General features: G+C 36.2%; 1 protein-coding gene across 7 annotated transcripts in view; it reads right to left on the bottom strand.

Annotated features, from left to right (window-relative positions):
* Positions 1-2,223: 2,223 nt before the first annotated feature.
* Positions 2,224-13,760, bottom strand: part of LOC143143138 (endoplasmic reticulum aminopeptidase 1) — a 74,024-nt gene continuing 62,487 nt past the window's right edge. For 6 of the 7 annotated variants that reach the window (XM_076304074.1, XM_076304075.1, XM_076304073.1 and 3 more), the window contains 5 exons: positions 9,588-9,819; positions 8,999-9,404; positions 8,280-8,422; positions 7,752-8,104; positions 2,224-6,409 (listed from right to left, as the gene is read on the bottom strand). In XM_076304074.1, coding sequence (XP_076160189.1) covers positions 6,254-6,409; positions 7,752-8,104; positions 8,280-8,422; positions 8,999-9,404; positions 9,588-9,819 — 1,290 coding nt within the window. In that variant the 3' untranslated portion in view covers positions 2,224-6,253. The remainder of the gene's footprint in view (positions 6,410-7,751; positions 8,105-8,279; positions 8,423-8,998; positions 9,405-9,587; positions 9,820-13,760) is intronic. The other variant, XM_076304080.1, reaches the window with a different exon arrangement.

The following is a 13,760-nucleotide window of genomic DNA, read 5'->3' as shown; positions in this document are numbered from 1 at the left end:
CCAACTGATTTCCTAAATAATTATTTTGAAGATGGATTATCACCGGAAGAAGATAAAAACGATTTATCAATGAGGTTTTAAAGTTTACTCTTACTTTTTATCATTTTTCCATCGCCTTCCGGATAAATAATTATGCATTTCGGATTCCTAAGATAAGATCTACAGAAACGTATTCTACAAAAAACTTTTGTTGCTGACGAGGTACAAAATTGTCCAATTTCGGCCATTGTTCTTTATGAGAAAAAAAAATATCGGTGGTAAATACTGGCTCAAAAGATTCAGTAAAACCATTTGTAATGGATACGTTATTACTTAATAAATTATTATTGTAAGAATAACAAGTAAGTGTAAAATTAGATTTTCTTAGAGAGTTAATAAAATGCAATTTGTATAAATAAAATCAACCTAACATTTATTAATTGCTTACATTTAGATCTAAGAAGACAAAAAGATAAATAGTCCGTGTAATTATATGAACTTTTATACTTAAGGTAAGTTAGTTTTTTACGTTTAATCAATGATATTAGTACACGAGAGAACTATTTGGGGAATGGAGATAATTCATGTCGTTGAGACAGAACATAATTGTTAATAGCATAGCTAAGGTGCGAGTATAAAAAATTTACAGCTTCTTCTACTGAAGTTAATTATCGAAGAGTGTCATTCCGGTCGATAAACGATAAATATTCATTGATAATTCGGATAAAATGAATTTAATGCGATTTTAAATATTTCAAAAATTATGAGAATACCTATAGATCAAGAGACATTGATATTCGTAAATAAAAAAAATTATCATAGGAGTAATCGGTGAGCCCAGTAAGAATTTTTTAAGAAGGAGAAGATATATTTGTATAGCCCTCATATCGCTGATTCGGGTTTTAAAAAAACAAGATTTTAGTTATGACCCTAGAAACTGTACAAAAAGCTTAAAATGCGTTTTTTTCAAAGCTATGTTTTAGTATATAGCCTCCGTAATGTATAAAAAAGTAATCAATAAATCAACTTAAAGACATCTTTTTATAACACATATCGAAATTATAAACATACCTGTCGTATCTTTTTTACAGTAACAGATTCAAGTTTCGAAAAATATTTCGAAAAATCTGTATTGTTATGTTATCCGCCAACATTTTGTTGTATTTTTTTAACGATTCTGCCGATGCCTGCTATAAAATCGACTTTATAAATAGACACAAATATCATTATGAATTATTCATTTTTGATCAATAGGATGGATGTTATCATGGCATCCATGCAGCAATGTAAATGTAAGTACGTCGTGTTTTTAATCTTATACATTTTTAAATACAAATTATTTTTTTTTACCTAAACATTTGCATATCTTCTTAAAAGGTGAACAAATACCTTAGCAAAGTTATAGAAGGAAGTAGTATGTAGTTTCTTTAATGGAATTACAAATATTACCCTATTTTTATAATTTTTCTTTTTATAAATATTACTCTATTTTTATCCCAAAAGAAATGAATATCCCTTAAAGATATCTATATTTTATTGATCGCTTCTTTGGATTAGTTACATGGTTCATTTTGAAGATTTATTAAAGAAGATATATCTTCTAATCAAAGCAGGTTATTCTCTCATTAATTATATATTCCTTAATAGCTGTATTAATACTGCGAATAGTCGCCACTGTTTCGTATCCCAATTTAAATTCGCATAAGAAAGGTAAGTATATTTTAGTAGCACGTTTTACTTATTAAATTACGAATATAAAATTATGAAATCGACTATTTCATATGTAATAATTTATTGTTAATAAAAAGAGATGTTTATGTTATCTATATTTTTCAATGTTCAAAATTCTTTTTACGACCGCCTCCCCCACCTCAAACTATAAACTTCAAATAATGATATAATATGTAAACAGATGCGCTAATATCGCAGCGTTAATAGTCAATGCCATGAGAAACCAATCTCATTATTTAATTGATCGATTGTGTATATTTGAAAATGTCATTTTATATTTTGACCAAAATGTATTTCGATAAAATTCAGCCAAATTATAATTACTCTTACAATGAGCGTACTACGAGGACTTTTATTTTATTTTTAGTGAACATAAAAATTAAACGATTAAAAACGGTGTTAATATATAATAATTTAGTTTAGTAAATGATAAAATATTTTTATGTCGATGTTTCCAGTGCTTTTCAGGGAATTAGGGTTACAAAATATTACTAGGAATGAATCATGTTCAAATTACTTTAAACATATAATATATTCATTTGTATGCTTGTACATATCTCGTATTTATTTTATACAACAAAATATCTATGACAACAGTACAGTAAAGAACGGTGTACAATATACAATATTTCCCTGAAAGGTGTCTCCGGTTCGGAACTAGCAATGAACATTTTTTCAAGATTCGGCACCGTTTATATACGAGAAGTTCAACTATTTTCTTTGGGTCAGAACTGAGTTCGCTAATACCGTCCAACTAGGAGAGTGAATATAGTATACTAAAAGTGAGCGAAACAGCAACAGCAACCGAGGCTGGGCCTACCAGTCGACAGTCAGGAACGATCCTTAACGCGTTGGACTTGATAATGAACATTTTCATTTGCATACTTTTCGTTATATTTTCATGTGACTATTATCACAAGGTGTGCGAGCTTTCCTTGTGAAAATGATTTCAAACACGACTTCATTCGGACTAATTTTAATTATACGTACTTCGAGCTACGTTTGTATTTCACAAATGTGAGCTTCGAACATGTATAATTAAAAATACTTTTAACGAGGTCGTGTTTAGACTTATATCGATCGGGAAAGTCTCGCAAGTCCAGTGTTATTACTCTTGTGTAAATGTAACGAAATGTATACAAATCTAATTTTTCATTACTGGATAATTCATCCTAATTGTGTGTGTATGTGTGTGTCTAATCACCCTTGTCTGTCGATCACCAATTGCAAGTGGGCGAAAAGTTGCTTGTTCCGAGCAGTTCACAGAATTGAAGGAGATAGTGGCATACCAGTTTGAAAGTTTGGCAGATGAACATCTTTCAAGAAATTACCGTATAATTATATCAATAATTCATTCATAAGTATAAGATGCAAGACAGCCTCATTCTCTTAAGACGTAACGGTATCGGGTTGTGATTGCATAAAATACATATAGGTATGTACTTTTCTTGATTACTCTGATGTCCAGTCTTTCGGTAGAACTTTTGCATCGATTTACTCCGCATCTAGAGGGCTAAATTTACATTCAAATCACTTCAGATTTGAAAAGAAATATGTATTATTATTCGTATTCGATGTTATTTGTAACATCTCAATATGAGCTTCTTCTAATACTGTTAGACCTTTGTATAGTAACGAAACAAAGTAGTATTGACCGATTATCGTGAAAAATAGAAAACAATTAACTAGTAGTAAATGGTTCTCACGATGACATTAATTAATTATGAACAGATTTTTAAAGGAACATGACAATCTGTGCGATTTTCGTCTTCAAATGAAAGCAAGGAGAGAGTTGCATATTATTTCTTAAACGAGTACTTTCGGATATTATACGTTGTAAAATAGGCCAATTGGTTCGTGCTCCCTTCATACTCAAACCGGCGAACCATGTGCTTTCGCAAACATTAAGGAGCGATTTTGTTCATTAAATCTTTAACAAGAGAGAATATCCGTTAGTGAAAAAATATGCTATTTACACGTAAGGTATCTAGTTGTGCGTCGGTTTATTAATTCGCCGTTGGAGTGTATCAAAATCTACTTAAAGGGGTAATAAAAGATTCATGCAGCCGTTATTTACAGAATTTCCCTTTCTAAATGTAAACATGCGTGTATAATTCCGGTTGGAAAATTCTAATCCGGTAAAAATCGACGAATTTACAAAGAAATTTTATCCGTCGGGGATTGAAGTAATTGTACTGTGATCAAAAACATGTAAAAAGTGGCATAAACCTCGAAAAAAATGCTACTTCCTCGGGAGAAAGTCGAGTTGCAAGCATCATCGGCAGTTTGTCAATAGATCATGGGTAAAGATCGATTGGATTCTATGTGCTCTAGCGTGAGAATTAATTATAACGCGAATGTTTCTCTTCTGAGTAACGAGTGCTTGATTCTTTAACGAGAGTGATGAGAACACTCAAACTTCAATATTCGTGAGATTTGGCCGACAACTACGTATAAACAGTAGGATAAGCTAAGAGATGAGTGAAAAATAGTTTTCAGAAAATAAAATCCAAACGTTTATACGGTGTTTTATCATTTTTTTTTTTTTCTTTTTTGATTGGGATAGAAATTTCATTCGCGTTCATTCTTATTGTTTTCGTACTACCCCTATAATACCGCACCGCACCGAAGTATCCTCGATACGTTATATTTGTTTTTTTTTTTTTTATATTTATCGGGCTGTTTCTGTATACGTTCCTAAATTGCGACGCTTTAACCTTCAAATGCTAATTGAAATCTTCATGTATTAGATATGTGAGTAATAAACGAATCCATTTTTGATACCTCCCTTCTATATCGGTTCAACTTTATTGTCAATTGATAATAATTACGAGAACGTAGGAAACAAGTTCGAGGGGCGATAAACGATATTTATCTAACATTTAACAATAACTGACACAAATTCAATTTTATTAGTTAGCATTTTAAGGTTGTGAAATTTTGGCAAAATCACATGAATATTTTCTACTGAAGGCCAGTTCGAATTTGGCATTAATGTGTTTTATCTGCATCTAGATACCTTTTGTAATATATCCGATCACACAGGGCACACAACTCTCTTACGCTAATATGTACACACCATACAAAGCATCACAAGATTACATACATAAATTTATACATTTTTTCATAATAAAATATCCGATTCTCTATTATGCTACTTCACATGGAGAATGATCAGCTCCACGCGAGACGTATCCCGCGCCTCCAACAATCTGCAGCAACATTAATACGTACATGACTTGCGATTATTTTGAGGGGCATATAATCCTCGTACGATCTTTTTCTTTTAATTTGAGACCATATTTTCCTTGCCCGATTAGAGTTTTCAAGAGACTAGAATTAGGTTTGACAAAGACTCGGCCGACTTGACCCGTCAAACTTCTCTAATGTTGATATGCTACTTATAATATCTGACCGTTTGCACAATCACTTTGGGCATTTTCTATGATAACTTAATTAGTTCTAACGCAATTTAACGTCGTTTCTTGATTTCCTTTACAACAAATCACACTATGTATTACAGGAGCAGCCAACTAATTTTCGAGTACTATATTTTCAACGTCGGTTATCGTAATTTATACACATACTGTAGGTTGTTAAGTTCACTGTAATCGTACGACTAGTATCCTTCGCTATAAAATTTTTATGTAGGTAAAATAATTATGTACATATTTTACACGCGTGGGTGTAATAAATAAAAAATTCGGTGTACTCCGGTGCAAGCCAAAATATTCTTGTATACAAACTGCGTTGTGGCTACTCCTTCTATAGACCGTATTACTGAATTGTGACGTATGTAAGTAGCATCTTTTGTCAAATTTTCAGCCGGCTCATTTCACTCTGTTTAATTAATGTACTGGATGGATCAGAAATGGGGCTTGGGTATCACGTGGAGATGACTACCGTCATTCCTTGTAATAAAGTATAGTATATTTGGGAGACTAAAGTATCAACGTTATCAGGCGTATGCCGTTAACCCTTTTTCGGAAAATGCTGGGTTACCGGCTATCCTAGGAACAACGTTGTCTCTTTTTTCTCTATAATTTCTTTCTTTATACATAGTAGTCCAATTTGCACGCACTGCGTGCATAATAAATAAATACTTTCGAAAGTGCGTATAAATCGGTGTATAATGTGTTTACATACAAACAATTCGGCTCTGTTTCGATACGTCAAAAGATTTTTTCCAACCGGCAAGTTTTGGAGAATTTTTGTACGAGGATAATATGTCTTTCTACGTTCTATTATCAAGGGAACGAACGAATCCTTCGTTCTGTCACGATTCTTACCTGGTGAAAGTAATCTTTTGACGCGTATGACGGAAATGGGTCGTTTTTGATCTGCGAATTATATCTAAGTGGTAAATAAATGATCCAATTACCTCGTGGAATGGTAATGAAAATCTTACTTTTTCGTGGGATACATTACATCAAACTTGTAGGTATCATACTTCGACGAAAACCATAAAAAAAGTAAACATTGTCACGGAATGACTGAATGATAATTTCGCGTCATTTTTGTCCCATTCCCGATGAGCAAGGGGTTAACTCGTGTGAACATTCAAATAATTTATAAGCCATCGGTCGACGACGTCAGCGTTTTCTTTTACCCAATGTATATTAAACTTGATTGTTTCTAAGCTTTGTTCTAATGCTCGTTGACCGCTTCCAACGTCTACTTTCTTAAAGAACTCCGACACCTAAGATAAAACATCAAAGGTATTTTGTTATGTAATTATCATTCCAGATGTTATTAATTTCTTTCTTCAACTGAAGATTTCAACTGAAATATATATGAACATGTATTTCGTTGTTACGGCTTGTCAATAACGGACAATAGTACAGAACGTGTTACGTTAACAAAGTTAACTCGAATAAAAAAGACAGTTATGCAGGGTATTATCAAACTGGTGGTCCAAACCGAAAGGGAATGACGCTATATGAAAAAATAAATCAAAAATATAGAGTAACATTTTTTCGTGCAGAGCTTCACTTTCGTCTTTATTGCATTTGAGCTTATAAACAGTACCATGTTATGGTTTTTTATCATATTTAACATATACCATGTTATGGTTTGTTATCATATTTAACTCGAAAGGTAATATTATTTCAATGTTTATCCCTTGGTATCTAAAACAGTCAATTCTAAAAAAAGCAAAACAGCAATTCGATTAGTACACTGATATCCTTCAGATCTGGGCATGAGCAAGATCATATGCAAATAACCATGTACTCTTTGAAAATTTAATATCGATTTATTCGAAAATAAAGTTCTGTACGAAAAGTATCACGTTATATTTTCGACTTATTCTTTCATGCAGTGTACCACCAATTTGCTAACACTTTCTATGAAAATTGCAAATACATGTGGTAAGTACCTTGCAAGAAATTAATGCTGAGTCGAAAATTAAGATTTTATGGTAATCAAGTTTTTGACAGCTTCAAGCATCCAAGAGAAAAAATTTGTGCGACCTAATTGTCACTAGTAGTATTTCTATCGTCCTGTTGTGATTTTTCACAAACCAATTATTTGTAACTAAATAACTGTCATTTAGAGTTAAAGGTTTTATGTTTGCTATAACATTTTGCGCTTTTTATTCCAAATTTCGGAATAAAAATTTAGGACTACATTTTTAAATGGTTGAACATTCGAAAAATAGAAACAAAACATTTCCGATTTTTTCGATTCTACATCGTGGTTATTTTTCTTAATGGTTAAAGTAATAATACTCCGAATTCAACCCAGAAATGTGAAAAATTAGACTCGAGTGATAAACGATAAATAAAAACAACATAGCAAAGATATTCGCGATATTCGTTCGATCAAAGAGTCATTCGGATCTGCAATTTTATTCTATGTCACAAATCCCAATTTATCGTTATTCAACGAACAACGGATGAAATGTTTGTTCATCTTCTATTTGTAATAATCTTGTTTAGTGTACTTTTTTACGAATGAGTTTGGAAACGTTAAACAGACGTTGTCTCTCTATAATGGTAGTTGCTCTATGACAAGAAGTGAAACAAATACTTGCAACTTACTTCGTGGTAATCGTATTCCTTGAAGAAATCAGAAATGACGACAGATATAAGTCCGCCCATTGTGAGCGACCCGTTCCCGAATAAAGCATGTATTTGCGGCCAATATGCTTTAAGATGACGCCAAGCTAGAAACTGGCCCTCAGGATTGCTAGCAACCGAGGCAATAACAGTTTCAACATCTTGCGATCTTACGATGTCACGGTTCAACGAATGGAGAAGGTAACGCTGTAGTAACCAAGAATCTGTCGTTGCTCCCAGTGCTTGTAACATTATTCTCTTTTCACTAGGTACTTGAGTTTTTTGATAATTCTGCCAACAATGATTCCATTCTTCTTCGCCACCAAATTTTATTCCTGTGCCCAAACGTATTTCGTATTTCCCGATCATATTGTATAATTTATATATATATATTTATATATATATATAATTTATATATATAATTTATATATATATATAAATTTCACTGGTTTTATATATCGATTCATATTTGTTTATATTCGATTAAAATTACATCAAGAGAGCGTTTACCTGCAACATATATAACATCCCGAATATTTGGAGCCACTCGTTCACCTTTGAACATCCAATTTTCAAAGAGAGTTTTCGCAGGCTTTACAACGTCGTCCAATTTTACGGATACAGCTGATTGTAGTACGGCAATTCTCAATAATCTATGAAAAAAGAGGAACAATGAATTAAAATTTATCATAGAATATTATAAATCGATCCGAACGATCGAATAAAAAGACTACTTCGAACATTAAATTGATTTATATCAGTGGTATAAATACGAAAAATTGTTTGTACTTTCATACGGGCTGTATATTCGTACTATGTAAACGAGAACCTAACAAAGAATAATAAAATGTTTCACGTACTAACGACAGAAGACGAAGAAAACTAAACATCGGTACGTTGTATTTCTCAGTCACTTTAAGATAATATTGATGTGTTTTGTTCGTTACGTTCTATTCTCTGTTATAATTGTTACAATTCTTATCGTTTATCGTTACATGCAGCTGTTGTTGATATTATTCAAGATAATAATGATGTATTTATTCGCTAGGTTCTATCCTCTGTTACAATTGTTACAATTCTTATCGTTTATTATTACATGCAGTTATTGCAGATATTATTCAAGATAATACTGATGTATTTATTCGCTAGGTTCTATTCTCTGTCACAATTGTTACAATTCTTATCGTTTATTATTACATGCAGTTATTGTAGATATCATTGGTACCCACTTTTTTAAATGAGTTCCTTCGTCCGCCCATCCGACGTATTTTGTAACTGGTGTTAACAATCGTTTCAAGAACATAATGTATCTTTTGTATCCAGGACTTTCACTCAATCTTCCTTTCCAGGAGTGTAAATATCCAAGTGCCGTAGCCCACGGTACGTAATCCCTTTCATTTAGGAGATAAAGTGATAGCTCGAGGGGTATAGTAGCATTTAGCTCGCCAGCTTCGCAAAGCGTAAACGCATCATCGATAAGATTAGCACGATCCGCTGGACTAAATTTCTTATGATCGCTTAATAAAGTAGCAAGGATTGACGACCACATTTCCTCCGGATAAGTTACACGATAAAATCCACTTTGATTCACGTTGCATTTTATATATTCGACATCATTAGGTATCTCGAATGTTACTAGAAATATAATATGTGATACTTATATCATATAATGGAAAAATGTTATTAACACTTAACGAACGTTGATACAGAGAAGAAAATTATTGACCAATAAATTCTAGCGAAAGCATAGCAAGTATTCGTTTAATGATTACAAATAACTTGGCATAAAGATTTCGTTATAATTTTCCTATGTGTTACCATCTGTCAGATTCATCCACACGTTGTGAAGCTTGCGCGGTTCTTTGTCTGTGTAGTAGCTCAACGGGACGTACCACTTGTAGTCAAAGGGTGATTTTGGTTGTAACAATTCTGTATCATTTTCTTTTGGTGAAATTAAGAATCTTTTCTGGGTCGCTGTGATAGAATTACCATCACGTGTGATCGTGATGAGTGGAAAGCCCATTTGCTGGGTCCACGTATCCATGATAGCCTGCCAACACATTTAGTTTCATTAAATACCTCCGCGAGTATCGTTTCATGGGTGAGAATCAATTTATTAGCAAAGTTCTACGGTTCTATAGTTCTACATTACTCTTAGGTATGGGAAGAATGTTTTTGGCAGAAGTGGTGCAGTTTCGAGGGAACGTTGTGTGGTACCATTTTCTTTGTTTTTAGCAGAAGCGGCAAGGACACTTAAGGTCGGCAACTTTTTATTCGTATATATTTACAAATATAAATTATTGTTTATTTTTTAATAGAAGTTTTTAAAACGAGTTTTTAGCCAACTATGGTTTAAGGTCGTTCAATGTCACCAATGGTTTGTTACGAGGAAAAATATTTCTTTTTTCAACGAATGGTTCGAACAGTTTGGTATTTTCTCATATCGTATATTTATTGCTAATACAGCTGCTCAAAATGGTCACTATGTGCGGCAATATAATATTCTGTGGGCACACCTACCGTACTCACAACTAGATGCTTATCCAACAGATCTCTTTCCCACAAGATCTCGATGCGCCATCGACACCTTTATACATATACAGAGTATTTCAACACAACGCCGATAAATTAATTCGGGTAGAAAAGAATTATTGTGGGGATTATTTCTTGTAAATAAATACCGAATCGGAAAACCTTGATTACACTGTTGAAATAGGCTATGGGGAAGCGTTTTAACTGTAATAAATGTAGCTTTCAAGTAGCCCTTTTCATAACCTTACAATTTGAAATGATCTATTGTGTTTTTTATTAGAATCGCCATTTCTGTATAAACAGTGTTGTCTGGATGGTTTGTATGGTAAAGATTGAATTGGGAAATTTTGAAATAGAATTTATCGATAAGTGAGATTCACTAATAAGTAGTATATTTATTGCACACATAGTAAGGAATCCTTTCATTTCTTCCTTGCATTGGCTCATGCTATTGGCAATCCATAAACCTATCATGTAATTTAACTTGTAAATATCCTTAGCCTTTAACTATGATTATTTTTATTGATAGCATGTTCAAGATTACACTGTTCTGTTGAATTATTTGATTGAGAAGGTTTTTAAATTCCCCCAGGAAACTATTCAAAGTAAAGCTAAGATTTTCATTGTTCGAAATGGGGTGATTATAAGATGAAATGCCCTTGTTTGACTTAACTGCGTCAGGATAGCTGAACCCAAAAAGGGTAGACTTGAGAGTATTCAATTGCTGATCTATATTGTTTGGGGTTATAGATATAAACTGGTGAGAGGTAGGGTTACTATTGTTATGATTGGTTTTATATATACGGTGATATTATTCATAGCCTTTATAATTGGCTAATTGGGATCCATTTCCCTCTACAATATTACGTGTTCACCGAAGAAGATCACGGGCGTTAAATTTCTCTCGCTGTCGGGCACGGCCTCCACCACACTCGGTAGCGAGAGGGAGAGAAAGAGAGAGAGAGAGAGAGAGAGAGAGAGAGAGAGAGAGCTCCCCCCTCCCCCACAATCACCCGACAATAACACAGCCCTCATTTGCCCAGGTAGAGCACACCTCTATTACCAGCAGCGCATCATTGCTTTCTTCCTTAATGGCTCGAGTCAGCGACCGTAAATGCCCCTTGAAATGTCAGTGGCTGTCAAAGATCAGTCCCAGATATCTCATCTGGGACTTCACCTCGATGTTGGTCTCACCTACCCGGATGAGGGGGAGGGGAGCAGGCAGCTTCTACCGAGATGTGTGTAATGCCAGAACCTCAGTCTTATGGAGAGCTACCTGCAACCCGATTCCCCTGATCCATTCAATGACGCGCCGGGTACCGTCTTTCGTGAGTCAAATGGTCCTCCCAGTCGTCCCCAACAACCAGCACCAACGTATCGTTAGTAAATTATGTCAGCTTGACGCGATCGGGAAGGTCCTCGGACCGCAGAACGGTGACGTAATCGACATTTCATAACAAAGATTTTAGTATAGACTACGGAACCCCAGAGTACACCTCTCTTTGCTCTATCCTGTAGAGGAAAATTCCGGTTCCCCTCGGCCCGCGAACTTTTAAGTACTTGTCTTTAAGTTATCTGTCAACAATCTACCATCGCCTCTTCAGGCGAAGTACGTATGTTCCGTATGATCAAATACCCAAGTGTAGTAGGCGCGCGAGTAGTTGGCCACTATCCTACAAACTAAAGAGTCAGGGGAAAAAGGAATCATCCGCTCAGATCAGTCGCGATGTGAATCTTTTTTTCTTTAACGTGAGGAAATCTTTGAAAAGATGCTCCGGAACCCTTGGAACGGAATTGGCAGTTGTGTGGGATACCCCAGATCCAGCAATATTGGATGCAGAGCCCACTATTAAACCATCACGGTGACCATCGTCATACGAGAGTAGGGGGACACCGAGTACAGCATGTCGGAATGGCTTCCTGCCTCTCCCCCCTCTCCCACTCCTTGTTAGGAGGCAGCCGTTCATCGCCCCCGTCATCGGTGAACACCCGGCTTTTTGAAGGCAAAAAGCCACACCACCCTGTCGTCTTTTTTTTCAGGCGCCGCACAAAGTGCGGTCGTGAGTCCCAATCTCATGAGAACTGGCGAAGTCCCCCGTCCGTTATTGGCACAGCAGTTATCTTGATTCTGTCCCCGATGGGAGGGGCCAGTCTCTCCGAGAACAGCTCCGTCAATTGACGGAAAACCCTTCTAGAGGTTTGGTAAACCACGACCATCCAGTTTCTCTCGCTGTCGAACATAACCCTCACCACATTCGGTAGCAAAGTGCCCCCCAATCACACCGAGTAGGACGCGGCGCTGTTCCGCCCAGGCAGAGTACACCTCTAGGGTGTGCTGCGCTGTGTCCTGGTCCGTGGGACAGTGTCAGTAGCTTGCCATCGCTTCCTTCTTTATACAGTGCAGGTACGGTTCGAAGCAACTATTGCTTATACCAAAGTCTCTGCACAGTCACTTCAACAAAAGCATCTAGACAACTCCTACAGTTTGCTGGCCAAACATGGGTTAGGTCTGGGTTCATCGATTCTGACGATTGAGGGTTTTCACCTCTCGTCCCATTAACGAAAGCCTCGACAGGGCAATTGTTGCCACGTATGACATGGTCCTGTAGCTGCGGGCGACCCGCAGCGCCATCCGCTTATGGATTCAAAACAAAATCGTTCGATTGGATCAAATTGTCCTCCCTTAGTCATTCCCAATGACCAGCACTAATGTGTTGCCAGAAGAACATGTCAGGCTGACGCCAGGGGAGGGGGAAACTTCTTCCCGTAGAACGAAATCGTACTAGAGGCTCTATAGCAGGGGTTTTGCCCAGGTATTCTATCCACCTGTCACAGGGGCAGTCCTCGTCCACTGCACTTAAATAAGGAGAGACTCGTTGCCTTTCGCGTCTCCATTTAATTGTCTCCCAGAGTGGGGTGTTGAAGGCATTGTCAATGTCGCAAAACACCGACAATCGATGGTCGACTATCTCTCCTGGAATCCAAACTGGCACTCCACGCGGGTCTGCCTGCTTTCCACCATTTAGGCCACCTTGAAAATGGAGGGGAATCACTCAGTCTCCAAACAGCAGTCGAAAATCCGCCGGAGACCGAGGACGCTCTGATCCAAAATCTAAACGCGGCTGAAGCGGTATTTTTCACCCCAAGCTTTTAGATAATCGCAACCAGCTCCTTCACAGTGTACTCCAGCTCAGCTGACCAGGCATTCGGATCCACTGGGAGGCGTGACTCGCCCTCCTCCACTATAAGGAAGAGGGCGTTGACCACGTCTCTCAGTAGCTGGAGCGAGGACGTTGACCACGCCCCTCGGTGATCGGGAGCGCCGTGGGGCGGAGTTTACTCAAGTCGCGTCGCGATTGATATGAGTGGAAAAAATTCGCTTTTCTACTGACTTTAGATTGTCAAACAGCTGCCAAATTCTCGTACGTTTGGTTGTAGATAAGAAAGAACGGAAATCTC

The sequence above is a fragment of the Ptiloglossa arizonensis genome, chromosome 2 (genome assembly GCF_051014685.1).
Source record: "Ptiloglossa arizonensis isolate GNS036 chromosome 2, iyPtiAriz1_principal, whole genome shotgun sequence".
NCBI classification, from domain to species: Eukaryota; Metazoa; Arthropoda; class Insecta; order Hymenoptera; family Colletidae; genus Ptiloglossa; species Ptiloglossa arizonensis.
This window is presented reverse-complemented; position numbering and strand designations above follow the sequence as displayed.